A 21,517-nucleotide genomic window follows, 5' to 3' on the forward strand; every position below is an offset into this window, starting at 1 on the left:
GTTGCTCATAAGATCAATTAAAAGAAATAATTTCTACAATATGCATATTTTGAGCAATTCATAGAGTTTTTAAACTCCATAAATATTGCTTTCTCAAAATTCTAATTTTTTATAATCGCAAACTTGGTAACTTCCTCAACATTCATTCAATATGAATTTAACCGAAATACATATTAATCCCGTAGTTTTTATTGCATTCGGGATTTTCATTGATTTATTTTAAAATTTATTACTAGATAAACTCTGATTTTAAAGAAATTTTGTTTGGGTAATAAGGTGCTAATTTTTATAATAAAAATAATTTTATAAACTATTGCGTTTTATATATAGTTCAATGCATGCAGAAAGCATATAAGAACAAATATATTATTGCATTCTTTTTACAATTAATAATTCTACCTGGAATAAACGAGTATTTTTTGAGCCACTTACACTTAACTTTACTTTGTAAGTAAGTAGGCACTTTATTTACGTCGGACTAGAGCTGCATAATAAGTTATAAGTTAGTCATTGGCTACGGTCTGGGAAACATACCTGAGGATGATCCGAAGTCATGACATCACAATTTTGATCGTCTACGGAGAGGATAGCTCCCCCATTTTGGTAACACAACAATCTGTGTGATGTCCAGCACTTAACGGTAGTACGTTTTAATGAGGACCGATACCGCACACCTTCGATTCCTACTCAGGCTGATCAAATTAGTCACGCAACAGTTCACTGACCTCATCTTGGTGTTCTACTGGGAGCAGTGTCCACCTCCGAATGGTATATATTGTGCTACGTAGACTAAAGCGAAAAATAACGTGAAAAAAGCAAAAATAAGGTACAGACATGGACTTACTATAGTTTCGGTTCTCTAAACAAGAAGCTTCCTTGGTGTCTAAACTGCGAATTTAGTTTCGGTGTTGATGCGAAATCTAGATTGGTTTTTTTAATCATTGAGAATGATTCTTATCTAGCGAACCAAAATTATAATGCATATTTCTGTAATTTATTTGTAACTTTACTTACGTTGTTTTTTACTTTAATTAAAGTCATGCTTTTAGTTTTAGAAATTTTGAAGAGAGTTGAAACAATATATCATACAAATGTTTCTACAAACTTAATAATGATGCTAAGTTGAACTGTATTACTTTATAAATTAAATTACCTCATACTTAATTATATGATACAAAGGTTTAACTTGAACTGAATCATGGTTTAATTAACTCGTTATTAAGGTTAAATAAATTTGCAGGCTATTATAGCTCAATGTATGTACGAAAAGTTAAATAGATTTCTTTTGATTTGGGTCTATGGGAGTTAGATTTTCCTAAAAGTTTAATCTCGCAAATTTGTGCATATATGAATCAGCATCTGATAAGCTGTTGCTATAAATCGTAGCTCAAACTTCCCTATCTTCTCTCTCTCTCTCTGTATATATATATATACTGTTGATATTGTACACATCAGGTAATTCAGACATTTCTTATATATTACCAGTCAAAATAAAGGTAAATGCATGTAACATTTTAACATGATTAAAAAAATTAATTAGAAATACCAGGATAGACATTATTTAAATAACTTAATTTACATCATGATTAAAATTGTGATTTAAATCACATGATTTTTAAGAAAAAAATCCTTGATTTGAATCAATTGATTTTTTTTAAAGAAAATCATTGTTTTAAGCCGATTGGATTTTTTTTTAAATAAATCATGAAGTCGAAAATATTTGTATAAATATATTCTTTAGGGTGTGATTCTTTTTAAGTCCCCTTGCTGTCAGGATAACCATGGGAGGTTTTTTCCTTTCCATGTTACGCAAATGAGCGTTAGTTCCGTCAAAAAGTCCTCCACGAAGGCAAATTACACCCCATACTCGGATCCAGGAGTTCCCTTGTCTTCTGGATTAGGTTCAAAATTACAAAGCTACGAAGTTGAACAATGCTAGTTGAACACTCAAAAATAGGTCGGCTGTTCAACGACGGTTATAATAAAATAAAATAAAGTATAGGTTAAAAACATATAAAAGGTAAAAACTAAATAAGGTGTAATTAGTAGCCGGGAAAAAAAATAACTAAGCATACACTCATATAAAAAAAGCCTGCAGTGACTTTTTCAGGAATTATATGGAGCATGAAAGGGAAATTTTTGAGTATAATATAATGAGCTGAGTAATAGGAGGAGGTTTCAAGCGCATCGAACAAAGCAAAATAAATGTTTCTTCCGTTCATTCAAGCAGTTACTGAGTGAGTAATAAGTATATTAATTAAAGGCATTGTTGGTAATCAAACGCGTAGGCAGTTCGAATCATTCGCATTTAGTAAAAAGGAGTGTCGCAATTTTATGTCACTTATTTCNATATACAGAGAGAGAGAGAGAGAAGACAAACACGTGTAAAACGTTTTTACCAATAAGGACCGAGGAACAAGTTAGAACAAGGAAATCTTTTCTCGCCGTCGTCATTTCCTTGTTCAAACTTGCTCCTCTGTCTCTATTGGTTAAATCACTTTACACATGTGTTTTCTTTTCACTTCTCTTCCTCCATTTGACGTTTAGACACTGAGGAAGGTTTATAGAATTGATATTATAATAGGCCAATTTATGTACCTTCATTTGTGTTTTATTTTACGTTATTCTTTGATGAAATAATTTAAATCTTCAGATTTTACTGTTTTAACCAACAAAAGTTCTTTACCTTAAGTGTGGAGGTAGTTGCAACCTTCCAGTTTGACCCATTCTCAGTTGAAGACCTAGCACTGGGGCATCAATGGTAAGTACTATAGCCTTGTAGCCACTAGCTTCTGCTTTTCGAATTAAATCTTCATTTGTAGATTTATCATTAACCATGTATATTTGCATGAATAAAGGATGTGATCGAGGATTACAATAGTTGGCGACATCTTCTAGAGAAGTGTTAGCTACAGTGCTAAGGGTGTAAACTGTGCCAATTTCTTCGGCGGCTGAAATATCAATGAGTTGTGCAGTTATCAAGAAGTAAATGATGAGTAAATAGGCAAGATATCTATAATGACCTAAGAGCATACATTAAGGAATGAACAAGATGGATCTATAATTGGATGCATGCAAGTGACGTCATCGGTAAATAGTGGCATTTGTTGATTCAGAAAACAATCAGGTTCGATATACATGCACGATGTTGCTTACAGATATCCAACTAAATCACATGGTTAGGAATATTAAATTCACTTCTTTTCAAGTTGCAAGGACTCAATTTATGTAAAATTATATACTTTTCTAGATCACGACAAACGAAAAACATAACAGCGAAGTCATAATGAATTTAGAGTAATAACCATAAATATAACCATATATATATAATATAAACCATATTATTTAAAGCCATTTTATTAAACCTCATGACCTTAATAAAAACGCCTTTAAGTTAGCTGATAGTGAATTGTTAAATGTTTTTCCTAATAATATGTTTGAAAAGTAAAGAACTTTTCAAATTGTTTTCTTTTTTTTAAAAACGCTTATCAGATTGCGTACGTAAGATTTTTGTACTTTATAGGCTATACTTTAAAGCTTGCCTTTTTTTTTGGTGTAATTCATTTTTTTAGCAGCTTAAAAGAGCTCATATTTAGGCAGTTTAAAGTTGTTCAAATTTAAAAAACTTCGACATTCCTGCTAATTGTAAAAAAAATATATAATCTTTTTTCAGAATTTTTTTTTGTGGAAAACATGAGAAGTTGGGAGAAAAATAATGAAATGAAAGTTTAAAAAAAGAGTCACATTGAAACTTTTCTTGTGCGTTCATCAAAAATTCTGAACATGAAACCCTTCCATTTTCTTAAAAGATACACAGAGCTTATAGAAATTATTTTTGATTCTGTCAACCTAGTTAACAAGAATGTTCTTTAAATTTAAAATTTAACCTAATTAAAACTAATGTCATTCAAAATTATCGTCATTGGTGCATATAATTGTCAAGCAATTTAAAATTCACCTCTAGAAGCTGCTAGTTCTCCATCTGGATGTGCCATTTTTTGGAACCCGGTAGGAGCCAGCCCTACAGGCATAGATATTCTGTATCCAAGTATTGTAGTTGACAAATCTCTTTCATCAACATTTATTAGCATTCTTGGGACGAGTGTATATCTACGATAAACAACAAACACTCAATAGTTATGCTTCTAAAGCACTTAAGTTTCCAAAATATACTCCAATTTGCATATTATCACACAATTAGTGAAGCATACTTACTGCTACAGCTAGAAATCATTTGAAGTAGTTTTGATTTGGGAAAAAAATAGTTTCACAAGATATGAATTTGGAATACTTTTCTGAAAATCTTGTACACACATACCTGTTAATAAAATTTTCCCTCTATTTTTCATCTACTGAATGATAAATTTGAGATAGATTGGTATAGGGGTTACAAAAATTATTAATTTTATGCAAGTGTTATAGGTAAATTAATGAGTTCAGTTATATTTATTAGTGACAATTATTAAAAAGAACTATGTTTTTCTATTAATTAAAATAAATTATACTCATCCTACGTTTAATAAAAGTCAGTATATATTTATAGAAACAACAGATTAATAATTAGTTTCGTAATTATTGTTGAAAGTAACATTTCATTATCATTAATAATTTATTTCATCTACTGAAAATAATCATATTGCTTAGATCATAATTATTATTAAGAGCAAACATTTAGGAAAATATGTCTTCAAAGATTACTTGCTTAGTGTAACAGCCGATTCACTTTAATCTAACTACCTACTACTTGTGAATGAATTAAGCGCTACAGGTATAAGATGATGTCTACGGCCTGGAAAGGATTGGTTCTGCAGCAAAAAACTAATATATATATATATATATATATANAGAAGAAATAAATATTTTATGTTCGCTTAAAAAGATTAAGTTTTTGATTTATTTTAAAAATAATTCTTCCATTAATAAAATAAGTTTAAGTAATGAAGGATATTTTAAAAGATAGAAAATAAATATGTGTATGCCAATTCTGGCATCACATATATATATATTCTTTCAAATGCATCTATTCATAATTATGGAAAACAAACCTTGTATAGGCTCTGAGATTTTCTTGTAGAGTTTCTTCCCTCTCTGCTCCTTGACTATAAAAAGCCCACGCTTTTTCATCCAAGTGCTCCTTAGCATATGCTTCGTAATCGTTTATACACAACATTTTTCTAAAACGTATTTCACTGAAATTTCATATGTGAAGAAAAAAAAATTAAATATCTTCTATACTGAATAAAAATATTAATACGTATATTGTAGCAAAATAAATGAAATTTTTTTATGTGTTGGCAACGAAGAGCTGAAGCAAACAGAGCTTGTAAGTTCGACAGAAAAGAGAAGTTGAAAGCGAACTGCTTATGTAAACGAAGAAACTGTTCTATTTGCATCAAAAAGCTAAATTTAATTTGATGTCATATATTTATTTAGGGCATTATTTTAGTTTTTATGGCGTTTATCAATCTTTAGATAATTTTTATTTCATAATTTAAGTAATAACAGAGTGGACGTAAAAGTGAAGATAAGTTACCCATGACGTTCAAGTGTAAAAAAAAAGTTGTGAGAAAGCGAAACCAATTAATTGGGTATAATATGAAAAAAACACAACTACTTCGATAAATCGAAGTAGTTGTGTTTCATATGTTGTTCCTATGAAAAGTTGTGTTTCATATGTGGTTCGAAGTAGTTCGAAGTAGTTGTGTTTCATATGTGTGTCATATGTGTGTCATATGTTGTTCCTACTAAAGTAGGAACAACATATGACGCAATGCTAAACGAATGGAATTTAGTTGTTGTTTATTTAGTTATTGTTATTAGTAGTTGTTGTTATTTGTTTTAGTNATTTATTGAGGTCATATATTTATTTAGGGCATTATTTTAGTTTTTATGGCGTTTATCAATCTTTAGATAATTTTTATTTGATAATTTAAGTAATAGCAGAGTGGACGTAAAAGTGAAGATAAGTTACCCATGACGTTCAAGTGTAAAAAAAAGTTGTAAGAAAGCGAAACCAATCAATTGAGTATTCACAACTCAAGAAGAAGACAATCATAGATACATAGGCGCGTGATCGATGAACTCAGCGATAGCTGATCGTTTATAAGCAAGAAGATACTTTAAAGTCTAGCTAAGTTTCTCCACATAATTTAGAAGGTTCATTAACGTGAAGTTAAAGGAATACAACTCCTTATCACACACATCGAATTTGTTAAAATATAATTCTTTCTAGTCTATGTCTTATACTTACCTTAGATTTATTATTTGTTCATGTATCTTATTTTAACCATGACATGTTTCTTTGTGTACTTGGCAGCTTCTATGCTTGTTTTTGTTCATATTCTACGTGGCTTCATGCCCGTCTTTGTGTTAAGTAAAAAATGCATAGTAAAGAAAAATGATATTTTGGTGAAAGAATATAGGATGTGCCACTAATAAGAATTGATACTTGACATTCTTGACTTACTCGAAATAGAATGGAAAGAACATTTGCTAACGTAAACAAATACCACCTTTCAACAACCAGTTAGAATCGAGATACCAAAACTACGTCACTTGCAAAATTAGAAAAAAGTTAATTTTATTCATTTTAATTAATTTTTATGATATTATATATGGTATAAAAGACAGTGTTTTACCTGATTTTGCTATTTATGAAACAATTTATTCAAAAGTACCGTTTGGAAGATGATAAACAATGCTAGTGTCTCCCAAAGAAGTTTCGGTATTACTGTAACACACAATAGAGCCTTCTTTTAGCATGAAAGATGATTGGTTAAGCGATGCGTTAACTCCCTTCTTGGCCGCAATACTCAATTTATTGAAAACAAAATGTGTGGTAAAAAGCGCAAGCATTTGGCATAAATAGGCAGCTAGTTATATTTTGATATCCAGGACAGAGGAAAATTTAAAGTCCCTCAATGCCACAATACGGATAAAAGAAAAGTAGTACTTAATATTTGTTCCGATAGAGATATAAGACAAAAACTATCTACTTCTATACAAAACAACAGGAAGGAAAATGGATTGAATGGCAAAACTGTCATATATGCTGATTCCCTGAAAAATCTGCTTAGCACCATGGTCAAAAGTACTTAAGTAGTGATTTATATGAGTATTAACGTGGATGCTCATCCCCAGAAGCCATAGTATGCTTACCCTTTTTCTCTATGGTGACCTCATATTTTGTGCATTAAAAACATTCATAGATACCTTCATATCACAATTTGTATAGTTCAAAAGTTAAATTTCTTTTTATAAATTTGAAACAAATGTATACATAGTATTATTTAGGTAAATTCAGCGTTTTTTATTTTTATTTTGTTATATTTTAAGAAAATTATCAATGCCAATATTTTTCGTCGAATCATCTTAAAACTTATTTTAGTTTAAATGATGCTTCGTAATTTATACAAAAGATATCAAAGTGTTTTGCTGAAACAGAAGTACAAATATCATCGAAAAAAACCCAGTTATATGAAGGCTTTTCTAATATGAGACCCTTTGTTTCTGTCACTGCTGCGTTTCAAAGCTACAATAGTGTATATAGGGAAATTTCACAAGTTTTCAGGATAGCCTCCTTCTCTGCAACTTATGTTGAATGATGCTTATCCATCCATACAACATGAATTTTTGTTTTTATACCTTCTTCTTGGTTCCATTTTTACATAATCTTACTATGCTTTTTTTAAATTTTTGAAAACCTTTTTTTTTGGTTTCTATGCATTTTACCAGCTCGTATGGGAATAATTAGTTCGAAACAACTATTCCTATATATTGAAATTTAGAATTGTGAATTATATGAGGCATACATTAAGAGCTCCAATTTCAAAATATTACGACAATTCATACAATGCTTGACCTTAATTATATTGGCGTCGATTGAGCGAGGAAAGCTATCCAAAGGAGCAAGACGTTTCGGGAGAGGGAAAGCTCTGCGAGAAGAGGTTGAGCCTTCTAGTCTATTGAAGTTTGCTCAATATATTTAAAATCAATCAGATACTTCAAATGAGATTCTATTCAGTTTCAAGGTTTGGGTTTCAGTGAGAAGTGTTTAAGACTTCTTAGGTATAGATATGCACTGTAAGGAAATTGAGGGTTAAAGTTAAACAAACGTGTAATTCAAAACAAGTTTATTAATATTTTTTTTAAAAATACATCTAGAAACTAACGACAATTAAATATCAGCATTAGTTAGAAGAAGTTGTGGCGTAAATTGGACTCAGATAAGCTGTTATAGCGTAAAAAAATGCAACTTTGCCAGTTTTTTAGAATATGAATATCAATGCCCAAAGAATTCTAAAGTGAAGCAATTAGAGTGGCATTTTCAAATTTAGTAGACACAGCAACAATTGTTTTCTTCAGAAATTCGTAAGACTGTCAAATATAACATTTTAAAAGCTCATTAGTAAATTTTGAAAAAAAAAATTAAAACTAGGGTATATACTATATTTGAAATAACACATTTTTAGCAATATTGATTAAAAGGATTAAATAAAAATTGATCGAAATTAACAGTTAACGAAAATTTAAAATACAGTCGGCATGTTTCGAGATCATCAAAGCGTTTATCATCAAATGATAATTTATCAAAAAGTGGTAAAACAGAAGAAGATAAAATAAAGAAGCTTACGAATAGCGATGAAAAATTTTTGAGAAACAAAATAAACCTCAATTGGCGAAAAAAGCATAATTATGAGAAAAATGTTGTATCCGCTTATGTTACAATACATGAAAACTATTTTGCAAAATTAATCTCGATGAAAAAAAAATATATATGAAACTTAAGAACAAAGAATTAAATGTTTATTATTTTTTTACAAAGCTAATTTACAGTGAGAAAATAAGTGTTTTATTTATGAAATTTAAAGGTATAAAACTTACCAAAAATGAAAATATTGTTTTCCCGAATCAACAATTTTACACGATTTTAAATTTTATCAATACAGATTTGGGGGTATGGAAGCCTTGTAATAAACTTAGTTAAATGTAAAATTTAATACAATGCCATGACATACCAAAAAAAAAATCATTTGATAAGAAAAACAATAGTTTTAGGATATCAGAAGATAATTTATATACGAGGAAATAATCTGCATCGCTGTGATTGTTTTATTTTTTTAGATGTATTAATTTTTTACAAATTCGACAAAGAAAGTAACTGAAAGTAGATAGAGAAGGCTGCGCGATCCTACAATGGTACTGCTTTCTTCGTTAATATTGACTTGAATGCTTGGTTTCTCTTTTGTGATCACTTGGGGGATTCCTGCTGATAAATTTCAAATCAAAATAAAAAACAAGAAAAAAGCAAATAATGAAATCCATGAAACTAATGACAGTTAAATATCAGCATTAGTTAGAAAAAGTTATGGCGTAAATTTGACTAAGATAAGCTGTTATAGCTTAAAAAAATGCAACTTTGCCAGTTTTTTAGAATATGAATATTTATGCTATGAGAATTCTAAAGTGAAGCAATTAGAGTAGTGTTTTCAAATTTAGTAGACATAGCAACTATTGTTTTCTTTAGAAATTTGTAAGACTGTCAAATATAACATTTAAAAAAAACAAAGCAAATTTAAAAAAAAAAATTAAAATTAGGGTATATACTGTATTTGAAATAACACATTTTTAGCAATATTGATTGAAAGGATTAAAAATAATTGATCGAAATTAACAGTTAACGAAAATTGAAAGTACAGTCGGCATGCTTCAAGACCATCAAAGCAAAAACACACACAAAAAAAAGACAAATGAAACTGATTAAATAATGAAAATCAGAGCTAGCGAAATTCATGTATGCGATCAGTGCGATTAGCACTACATAATGATTTTTTTGTCTTCTGATCTAGTGCTTGATTCTCTATCTCGGACTTGTAATTATCTCTCGATATAAAAATCAAATAATAAAAAAAAAATAAAATTCAGAAAGGAAAAATATTACCAAGTGAGGTGTAAGATAACTCAGTTAGAAACTGGTCAGCTTTTGCATTGATACTACTGCTTTCGACATCATTGCTCTTAGTATTAGATTGAGTGCTGGATTGCTTTCCTAGATTCGCGGTTCTCTAAGGATTAATCTCATATCGTGGATTAATATAACTCAAGCGATTAGGCGTTAATTTTTTTAAATGACTACGAAATGAAAGCACCAAGAAAATGACTCCAAATAATAAAAAATAGTGAGAATTGCCGCAGTGAGAAGTTGACGTATGAACTCACCAATCTCGCGCCACCTTGGTTTTTGTTAAAGGTTGTGTTGAAAATAAATTCAAAACATTATAAAAAAAAAAGGTGATACTTATTGGTTAGAAAGAATATGACACCAAGTTCGACAACACGTAGGAACAACGCTAGATTCTAATTTACATAGGTCACCGGTTACCGATATGTCTTATTTGGTACACATAAGTGTATCAAATTAGACGCCATTGCAATTATTAACGATAACAAATAACAATACACATCGAACATAATAATAATAAACTAATAAATAATAAACTTAAACAATCGATTAGAATAATATCGCGATCATATCAATAGACTTATATATCTAAAAGAAAACCTCGTGGATATTATACATACCGACAATAATTGAATACAAGATTATCGTGAAAATTGATAAATTTTATTTGGGTAACGAAAATATTAATCAATGTTAGAACTATGTAAATTAGTTAAACTAGAAAAAATATAATAGATATTAAACAATATATTATTAAATATTGCTGTTTTTTAAGTATGCATCGCTATTGCAACATTCATATTTATTGGTTAAGGAGGCCAATGTTTGAGTTGGCGACAACTTGGATAAGTATTCGCCAACACATAGATCCTGTAATCGAAAATCTCTAATCTGCTTTCAACATAGTTTTACTTTTTTCAATATTAAAATTATCAAAAAAGATTACGTTAATTTATCTATAATTCCTTTCTTATCAAATTTCCTTTAATTTTGTTTAAAGAAAATTTCACCCCTTAAAACATCAAAAAACTCCTCAATTTTTACGAGCACATTGAATATAATATTAATTCTGAAAGATTGGTTGATATAAGAATCGAAGTGAATATAAAGAAGTAAAATATTTCCTTTCCAGTGCATAGCAGTAAATGAAGGATCTTATCTCTGAAATAAAACCATTTACGGTGAAGAAGAAGGAATTTTATGAGGTGATATTTGAGACCCAAGAAAAATCTACTTTCGTAAGACTTGGCGAACTGGAATTGATTTACGGCATCTTGGCAATGAGATGCACTGAGATATATCTTCCCTGTTCAGTGTCTGAAATACGAATGGTAGTCACGCAAGACCAATTACTGCTGAATTACGCTCAGCCAAGAAACTGTTCAATCGTAAAAACTTCTTCTGAAAAAAAAACTTGAGAAAGCTAAAGTAAGTGTTTCTACATTCCGTCATAAACACATCTAAATAAGAAATTATTTATATCAGTGAAATATCAGCAAAATTTGTGAAAGGAAATACCAAAGAGTAAGTGGTTTTGTATTTTTTTCTTCTAAAAAATCCTTTTTAAGAAACATAACTATAAATAGAATGTTTGATGCACTTGCTGTTTACACTTTTTAAGGCTAAAGAAATTGGAATAAAGCAGAGAAAAGTAAGGCTGATTCAAAGGAATTTCTTTTTTTTTACTAACAGTATGTATCCGTGAGATTGCAGTCAGTCAGATGCTGGCTGGTTCATGACTATTAACTAAGCTGGTTTTGATTTTACTTGCTATTAATACGTTAAAAAATTTGGTGGCCAAATTGGCTCATGGATAATCACCTGGTATTAAGCTAGTGGATAAGTATTGACTTACCGTCATGAGAAAAACTCTCGCGGAGAGTGGTATCTAGAAAAGAGAAAACAGAAACTGGTAGTAAAATTACTTATATTCCACATTGGTATTCAGCTAGTGGATAAGTATTTACTTTCCGTCATGAGAAAAACTCTCACAGAAAGTGGTATCTAGAAAAGAGAAAACAAAAACTGGCAGTGAAAGTACTTATATTACACCTTATATTTTTAGAATGATGAAAATATTTTTTAAGGCAAAAACAGTTTTGTACGTATTTTATGTAGATTAATATATCACGATAGTCATGGACTATGATACCCGAAAAATAGATTAAAATAAACTAGATTAACTACCAGTTTTTTTTTGTTTTCGGGTAAGGCCTCTGTATGAGAGTTTTTCTAGTGACGAGAAGAGAATACCTAAAGAGGATGCCAAATCGCGAGAGAAACTTTTAATCACAAACTTCATTTCCATTGGTGTGTTAAAATTTAAAGTTTAGAGAATAGTAAATTCAGATAAATGTAGAGTATGCCATAATGTTTCAAATGTTGAAAATTGTTTTTTTCAAAACATTGAAATACAAATAAATCATTGGAAAACTTTCCCATTGCGTAAATCTAAGTAATTCTATCATAATTTGCTTGTATGTCATTATCTTATATCAATATCCTTTTCGGAGTTTGAAACTTCATGCCTTCTCTAAGTGTGTCTATATGAACTCACCTTTTCTAAACTTAAATTTTTAAATTATTTCTGAAGGTTAAAGAGAAATTGTTTCTCTTGTGGTATGACGTTCTTTTAATAACTTAATTTAGTTTGCCATTCCTGTCTCGAAATGCATACTTGAGACGTTTGGTTCATAAGTCGGAATAATTCCCTTTCTTAGAACAGCTAATTTTTTTAAAGTACTTTGATATGCTTCAAAATCGATTGTTTCTGATCAAATACAGATGCTCTAAATGTTTTTGAAATTTTAACCATAAACAGGCATTTACTTTCATATATTTTTTTTAAAAACTATATTTAATATTTTCTTGAATCCCTTTTGCATAAACTAAGGAAGGTTCCGTTTCTATCCCAAATAACGTGCTTATATATTTTATTTTATAATCGTCGTTGAACAGCCGAGTCAATTTGATGGGTTTAAGACTACTAATGTCCACAGTCTTGTAATTTTGAACCCAATCCAGAAGACAAGGGAATTCCTGGATCGAGTATTGGGAGAAATTTTATTTCGTGGAGGCCTTTTTGATGAAGGTAACCCGCTTTGCGTTACATGGAGAGGAAGACCACAAGAACCCACCCACGGTTAGCCTGACGACAAGGGAACTTTAACCCATGATCCGTCTGCTACTGAGGATATTTCACGTCATCACTGTAGTCGGTGCAAGTCGGATGCGGAATTCGTATTGACTGGGATTCGAACCCGGTTCGCCTCATTGGAAGGCGAACGCTCTATCCTCTGAGCCAGAGCTGCTCAACTTGCTTATATAGCAGAAAAAAGACTTACACAAACTTTGCATTTAACTTCTTATTCGATTTTACACGACACAAAGAATCTTTTACTTAAGTTCTGCGCATGCTCTGTAGAAAACAGAGGAAACTCGGTAGAAACTGTTTTGTGATGACTGTAATGCACAGAACTTAAGCAAGTGAGCGAGCGGTGTACCACGTATAAGTGCAAAACCTCTCTAAGTATAAGCTTAAGCTGGGTGCGCATCAACACATTTTGCTCAGATTTCATTTTATCATATTAACATTTGCATAACAACTGAGCACAGAGTTTATTCATTAAGGCTTATACGCGAGACCAAATATACCTTGAGTATTATAAATCTAAATCTCAAATATTTTTCGAACGAATTCTAAATAAACTGAAATTAGAGATTCTATTAAGCCTTATATACAGTTAGACACCAGTTTGACAAAAAATAGAGAGAGCGAAAATTCACAAATTTGATAACAGGATAATTAAGGTAAAATAAAATAAGCAAATTTTTTATTTTTTCAACAGAATTTAAGAAATTATCTGAAAATGTTCTTTCTTCTTTTCCAGCTCTACTTTTGAGAAGATTTAGGAAACTGTAAACAACCTTTAAAGTGAAGCTCGATAAAAATGATTATGTTCTTAATGTACTCCAGGGAGGAAAAAAACCCACTTATGGCACATTTGTATTTTTTCCTTACCATTTGCTCATTAGAAAGGCATTTGCTAAAAGGTTTGGACCATTAATGCTTGTAGAAAAGCACATGAGACACCAAAAAGAAACAAAGATTGAAGATATGATAATGTAAAATGAAAAATACGCTTTAAAGGTATTTACTTTCTTGCGCTTCAAAGAGTCAGAAATATTCTATGGGTAGTTTACCAGAACTTAGCAGGAGCTGTAAAGCTTGTCAAATGTCTTCTTTTTATTTGCACCTGAACGGAATTTTTTTTAAAGAAATGTAAGTTTAGAACATAAAATTAAGAGATTTTTTTAAAATATTGATTATGTTATTTAATTTGTAATAAAGATTAAACAAACTGAACGTTTGAACAAACTGAAAATTTCATGGAACTTATAAATTATATCTAATCATAGTTAGGAAGTAGTTAAATGTCGAGAACCTTTATTTAAAAAACAATTAAGTTACTTTCGTAGCAGAAAAATGCCATTTAAGAGTTTAAGGAAGACTATTTGCTTCTGAGGCTATTTTTAGATTTTTGTGGATAATAATTTTAAATATGTCCATCACATCAACTTAAACAGTTTTCTAAAAATATATTATGAACAAATGCTTTACTCAACTTAATGTTTTTCAAATTTGAATTTTTCCTAAGTAATTACACAGGAAAGTATTATGTAAACTTCTCCACTTACAATGTAAGAAAATATTCTTCAATAATAAATATACGAAATAATACAATCTATTTATTAAAAACATTTCTTTTTTTCTTCTTAGAAAAAATGAGTGCTTTGGTGTAAAAAGTTTTTAATTTGGCCATGAAGGTAAAATAAAAATAATATTACATATAGCGAAAGAGAAATAAAAATATTGGAAAATAATATTGAAATTATGATAAAAATAATATTGAAAATTATTGAAAAGTTAATAAAAATAATATCGAAAATTATATTGGAATAATAATAATAAAAATATTGGAAACTAATATTGAAATAATAATAAAAATAATATTAAGATCATAAAAATAAAATTGGAAAATATTGAAATAATGATAAAAATGACATTGGAAATTAATATTGAAGTAATAGTTAAAGTGATATAGTGAAATAATACTGCAATAATTATAAAAATAATTTTGAAAAATATTGAAATAATAATAGAAATAATATTGAAATAATAATAAAAATAACATTGAAATAATAATAAAATAATATTTAAAAATAATATTTAAAAATATTATTTAAAAATAATATTTAAAAATAATATTTAAAAAAACTATTTAAAAATAATATTTAAAAATAATATTGAAATATTAATAAAAATAATTCATAAAAATAATATTTAAGAGTAATATTGAAATCATAATAAAAATAATATTGGTAAGAAATAGTGAACTGGTAGTATAAATATTTTTGAAAATAATATTGAAGTAATAAGAATAATAATATTGGAAAATAAAATTGAAATAATAATAAAAAAATAATACATCAACTTTCAGCTTTTCACGTAAGTAAACTAATCATGACCTTTTCTTCCTTTTAGCTTTAATTTCTTATAATTTTTGCAAGCACAGGTTTTTAATCAGTCAAAATACATGATCTTTCAGAAAATTAAATTTTCGGTGTTTGAATTCATAATAAAAAATCATTTTAAAGCTACTTAAGAATGTTTGAAAAACCTAAATAAACTTATTGAATCACGAATATTTCAATTTAGTAAATTATCACCAAATTACACTTATGAGAAAGAACGAAATAATTTTGATAGCAAATCGAGATAATAAATAGAAGTAAAAAAGAGAAGCTAAAACTTTATTTTCATGGCATTTGATGTCTTCCGATTTTAAATCACATCTTAATAACGTCATACTAAAAAATATAAGTGCACATTAAAAATTCTGATAATTCTTTCATCCTTAGAACAATTTATTAGTACGATAGTGGTTAAAGTTGGCACTACTAGCACCAATTAATAAATGAAAGTTGATAGTACTGGTTAAAACTAAATGTGATGTTTATTGCTGTCAAAAATATATATTTCTATAATGCATATATATTTCTGATATATCCATCGTAGGCTATTTTTTATTTTATATTATAATCGGTGTTGAATAGTTCGATTCAAGTTTGAATTTACGACTGTCATGTTCAACTACGGAGCTTTGTAATTTTGAACTCAACCCTAAAGATAAGAGAACTCATCAATTTAGAGTAAACTAGTTTTCCTGAAGGTCTTATTGATGGAACAAATCCGTAATTGCATTACATGGAGAGCAAACCATCAAAATATCCCACGGTTATCCGATGGCAATGGGATTCTAACACATGGTCCGTCTGAGACCGAGGATATTTTCCATCAGCACTGTGATAGGAGCGAGTTGGGTGCAGAATTCATATCGACCAGCCATCGCTGGCGTTCAAACTTGGGGCTCCTAAGACACCACAGTTTGTCGTCGACTAATTGGGGAATCTAGATCTCTGCAACTCATGCTAGACCCACTGTTAGATTCGGCAATGGGATACCTGCAAGTGACGTAGTATGGGTATTTCGAGCCTAATTGGTTGTTAAAACGCTGCTTTGCTTACGTTAGCAATTGTTCTTTCCATTCTATTTCGCGTTAACTTACCCCGTCAAGCATCTATTCTCTTAAGTGATACATTCGATAATCCTTCGTAAAGATTCTTTCACAATGATTTCAATTCTTTCACCATATATTTCTTACTTAACATAAAGAGAGGCACGAAGCTATGTAGAACATAAACAAACTAATTATACATCGAAGTTGCCAGGTTCACAAAACAGAAATATATCACGTGTTACAATAAAATACATAAGCAAATAATAAACCTAAGAAATAATTATGTTTCGATAAATTCAATGTGCGATACGGTGCTGTATTCAATGAACTTCACATTAATTAACATTCTAACTTATGTGGAAAAACTTAGCTCAACTTTGACACGCCATTTTGTTTATTGACGATCAGCCGGTGCTAACGTCATAGGTCACATGTGTGGGCATATTTGGTCTTCTTCTTCTCGAAGTGCAAGTGCCCAATATGCAAGGCGTAAAGCAAATTTCTTGATATCTTTGTTCTTATTACAATCAGGATATAAGCTTTTAAGCTAATCAGGAATTGTGAAAGTAATTACGAAATCAGACGGATTTTATTTAGGCTTATTGCAATAAATCTTTCACATTAAACCTTCTCAAATTTCAGTTTATTGCAAATTGACTAAAAGAAATCAGGCTAAATAAGCGTAAATGATGTATTTCAAATTAGGCAAAAGTTATGTGTGTTCATTGCAATAAGACTAAAAGCCTCAAGATGATTGAAAAATGCTGGGCACAATTAGGCTGGTGCATTGCAAAATGACAGAGATTGGTTGCAAAGAGTTTAATTATTAAATAAGCTAATGACTCATCTATAGTTAAAGGCATGCGTAAAACTGAATATAATATTTCATGCTCTAATGAAAGATTTAAATTTATAGGAGATAACATTAATCAGAAATATAGAATTTGATATTATAAGTATTTACGTATAAAGTAAAACAATCAATGAAAAATATAATCATTTAATTATCGTCATAAATGTTTGTACGACTATTTTAAAATAACATTAAATGATTTTATTGTATTCACAATGGATTGAGAATTCCTTTAAGTATGACTTATTCCTGTAATATTAGGAAAAGATATTAGTCAAGAATGTATCAAAATGATGAATAAATAAGATAAAAAGGCAAGAACTTGTAGAAAAAGGATTCCATTGGAAAACATTTGAGAGAAATATATGTAGTTTTCTTTGTTTATCATAGTAGTAATATTTTTTTTTCACAAACCACTAGCTGAATGAAATTTATGATAAATTTATGTCCGCAATTATCCTAGCTTTAAGGTTTCTAACCAAAAATTTAATTTCCAAGTAATGTAGAAAGACCAACACTGATATATAATTTTTAAGTAAAGTTAGATATTTAGTTTCTTTGCTTAAAAATTCACGATTTTGAGTATCACGAGTTCCTGTTTGATTTCAGTACATTATTTAATAATAAAACTATTTGAGTAATAAAGCTTAGACTTCTGTTTAAATACAATAATTACTTTTAAGTCAAAGTGTGTGTTTTCTTGGGGGGATTTTATGACATGATAGTATGATGGTATTACATCCCAAAATTATGTATATAACTATACATTTATGACATATTATGATAAAATTGTATTAAAATATGTCATTATATGAGCGAAAATTAGAAAATCACCAGATTTGTCTTTGGTAATCATAAATTATAGTTTTTTAATTTTTATTTTTATCAAAGGACTGTATAAAAAATACCAGCATAATATTTTAACACTATCATATTATATATAGATATATTATTTGTAAATTTCTTGACAAAAGAGAATTACGAATTGGGGACGATATAATATTTTTTGAGACTCAACTCTCCTGCAAGTTATGATTATGGAATACTCTGGATGCTTGACCATAAGGAATCTCTTTAAAAAACTCCGTTTGGTTTAACAACTCGGTTTGAATTTTCAGAAGAGCAGTACCCGCTATCATCCCAACAATTATCAATTATATTTTAATAATAATAATACATTAGTTGTAAACTCATTTCTGGGTAATACCATGAAGCTACCTGCTGTTTCATGTTTTTTTTTTGCTAAATTGTCGCAGTCAAATTTCAACTCCGATCTCTTGTATCCTTATCCATTTGGAGGTAAGCTCATACAGAAATCACATGGAATCTTATTTTAATCTACAAAAGTTCCTCTTTCCAGTGCCATGTAACATTAATATAAATAGAGAAAAGTTGAATTGTCTCTCTGTACTCTAATTAACATACAAAATATTGTTTATTTTCAATTATTATTCAAGTTCATGTTAAATATTTTAAAAAAATGGTTATTAAATAAACTTTTTAATGATTTACCTTCATATTCGTAATTTTCCTCAGATAATAAATAAATATTTAATATGTCTTCAAAGACTGTTATTACTTTCAATAGTTCTTTAAATATTTAATTAATGCTGTACAAGTTTTAACAACTCTTTTAAATATCAGGGGTCAAACCACCAGCCATCAAGTAGGCAGGTTTGGCCCAAATTTAACTTTTCACTCTAAAGGAATCATGAATAAAAAATGCAGTTCATAATATAAGTGAAATTAATAATGCAAACAAGTGACAAGCATTATAAACTATCATATAACGCCAACTTGGAACATCTATGTTTACAAAATATAACAAAAATATTTTTGTAAAAAGTTGCGCAAACCTTACATGTTTCCCCAATTTGTACAATTCAAAATTAGTCACAACGTTTGTATAATGCATTAATTGACAAAAAATCCGATTTTTACTCATAGCATGTTCACCTATTTTTTAATTTCTCAAGAAAATGAGTACTGTTTGTCTACGATAGGTACTCTGTCCGCCACAAAGTCTGCGGCAGTCTGGTGCTATGGAAACAAGAAGAGAGCATTTTAGGGAGGGTGGCTTCGATGAAGAGGTCTTTTCTTTCGCCTTCGATGATAGCTTGTATGGGGAGTATACCAGATTGGCTGACTCAGCCACCAGTAGGAGACTTATTTAATCTGATTCAAGAACTTTTTTAAGATTCGCATGAATATTTCTTTCTTACTTAAAATAATTCTCTCGATTCAATCAGTTGTTATTTTTTAAATACAAAGGAAAAAAAGTGAACAAATTCTGACATTAAGGGTAGTACAGGTTTTTTTAATATTACTTTTTAATTTTACGATATTTATTATGAATGTTCATTGATTGTTAGATGGTTTAATTTCTAAACTTGCACATTTTTTAAAGCAGTTAATTTCTTTTATTACTTGAATTTTCTGGAAAAAGTGAAGAGCTTAAACTTAATAACTCTGATTTTAAAAGGAGATAAAACTTTTGCTGAAAATAAAAATAGTTCACGTTATCTGTGCCGGAGAAATATTAAATATCTTTGTTTTGATTATTAATTTTTAAATATTTTATTTATTTATTTATTTTTTTTTTTTTTTGAAACTGAAAGCAAGTGACCGCAACTAGGATGAAATCTAAAACTATCAACGATGATTTTTATCAGCACCCATCAAACCATCTGAAATTATCTGAAGTTTTTTTTGCTTAAATTACGTTTTCTTATTCATATTTTATTGTAACCTGTACAGTTTTTTTTCACTATTTATTAAAAACAGTTTTTATTAGCAAATTTATTTTTTTCTTAATAACCAATTTACTATGTATGATAAATTTATAGATGAGTTATTTATTAATAAAACATTGAGCTGCTTTAAACAATTTTATACAATTTCCATACATATTCCATACATACATATAAATTTTTTAAATTTTTTTTCTAAAACAGAAGCTTTTGAAAAAGAGAAAAGATTAAAAAAAAGGAATCACACGCTCTAAACGATGTTTCAGGCGCGAATGCTCATTTCTCTTAACTCTAGGGCTAATACAATAGATCGAAGAAAGAAGTCTCCTTTTCTCCCACCGAAACCAGTCTTAAAGAGGGACCCCGCACCCCTACTTGAAATAATTATACCTCGTTACCATAGTCCCCGCCACCCCTCCAGACGAATGGCGGACAGAGTACCTATCGTAGACAAACAGTACAGATATTTCAAAGGAGAATGAATTATGCTTGAAATATATATGCATTAACGGTGATGAAGATGCAGTAATTTTTTTTCTTCATGACATGTCACAATCTTTCAGTGTATTTCTCTAGAAAACTAGTCCATATTTTTTTTAAAGGAAAATGAATTATTCTTGAAATATATTTACATTACTGTATATGAATATGCAGTATTTAACAATAAAATATGTTATTTTCCCATTGCATGTCACAAACCTTCACTGCATTTCTCAGGGAAACGAGTACATACTATTTTGTTTTCTTTTTTAAAAAATAATAAATTATACTTGCTATATATATTATTGTTATTGTTAAAATTAAATTTAATAATTGCCAGATATTCTCACAGAAAATTTTCACGTGTATAATACATTCAATTATCTGCCCAAAAGATTTGTACCATGCCAAATTTGTAATAAATAAAACAAAAAAATACTATTAAAAATATAAAACTTTTAGTTTTAATTATAGTGAAACTCATTTAGGATTCCTTATTTAGAATGATAACCTTCAGAACACGAAATTAATTGCTCTTATTCTATAATGCGCAGTTTTCTATCAAAATTTCTAGATATTCGTGAGGTATTTGCTTCTAAAATCTGTCAAATTAGAGAATCATTCCTATCTTCTCCGTACTTCTTGGAATATTTCAGATTACTGCAATTCATCATTTGTATAAATGAGAAGATTAATTATTATTGACACGTGATAATTGACACGTGATTATCAATTAATAATATCAGGCCGTACTCCAACAGTAGCGTTTCCAATTTAAAGTATAATGAAGACACTGTAGTCTAACATGAGTATAAAATGAAGAAATGAATGTGAAATGAATGACGGATTTATTGGCTTAAGGTCTAAGTATAGTCAAGCTTCTCTGAAAGAA

The 21,517-nt window shown here is 29.2% G+C and overlaps 1 protein-coding gene and 1 long non-coding RNA gene across 3 annotated transcripts in view; one reads left to right on the forward strand and one right to left on the reverse strand.

The window, feature by feature from the left end:
• LOC122269695 (2-Hydroxyacid oxidase 1-like) overlaps window positions 1–5,224 on the reverse strand; it is a 21,096-nt gene extending 15,872 nt beyond the window's left edge. The window contains exons 1-3 of the mRNA XM_043043963.2: window positions 5,046–5,224; window positions 3,959–4,110; window positions 2,687–2,951 (exon numbers count right to left, since the gene is read on the reverse strand). Of these exons, the coding sequence (XP_042899897.1) occupies window positions 2,687–2,951; window positions 3,959–4,110; window positions 5,046–5,170 (542 nt within the window). The 5' untranslated portion in view covers window positions 5,171–5,224. The remainder of the gene's footprint in view (window positions 1–2,686; window positions 2,952–3,958; window positions 4,111–5,045) is intronic.
• Window positions 2,492–14,709, forward strand: LOC122269697 (uncharacterized). 2 transcript variants are annotated; one of them, XR_006225345.2, is made up of 3 exons: window positions 2,492–2,761; window positions 11,094–11,485; window positions 13,852–14,709. It is a non-coding gene; the product is annotated as an uncharacterized lncRNA (long non-coding RNA). The 2 variants fall into 2 exon arrangements; XR_006225342.2 differs by having other exon boundaries at window positions 2,497–2,761; window positions 11,094–11,389.
• Window positions 14,710–21,517: the final 6,808 nt, after the last annotated feature.

Source organism: Parasteatoda tepidariorum, chromosome 1, assembly GCF_043381705.1.
Source record: "Parasteatoda tepidariorum isolate YZ-2023 chromosome 1, CAS_Ptep_4.0, whole genome shotgun sequence".
NCBI classification, from domain to species: domain Eukaryota; kingdom Metazoa; phylum Arthropoda; class Arachnida; order Araneae; family Theridiidae; genus Parasteatoda; species Parasteatoda tepidariorum.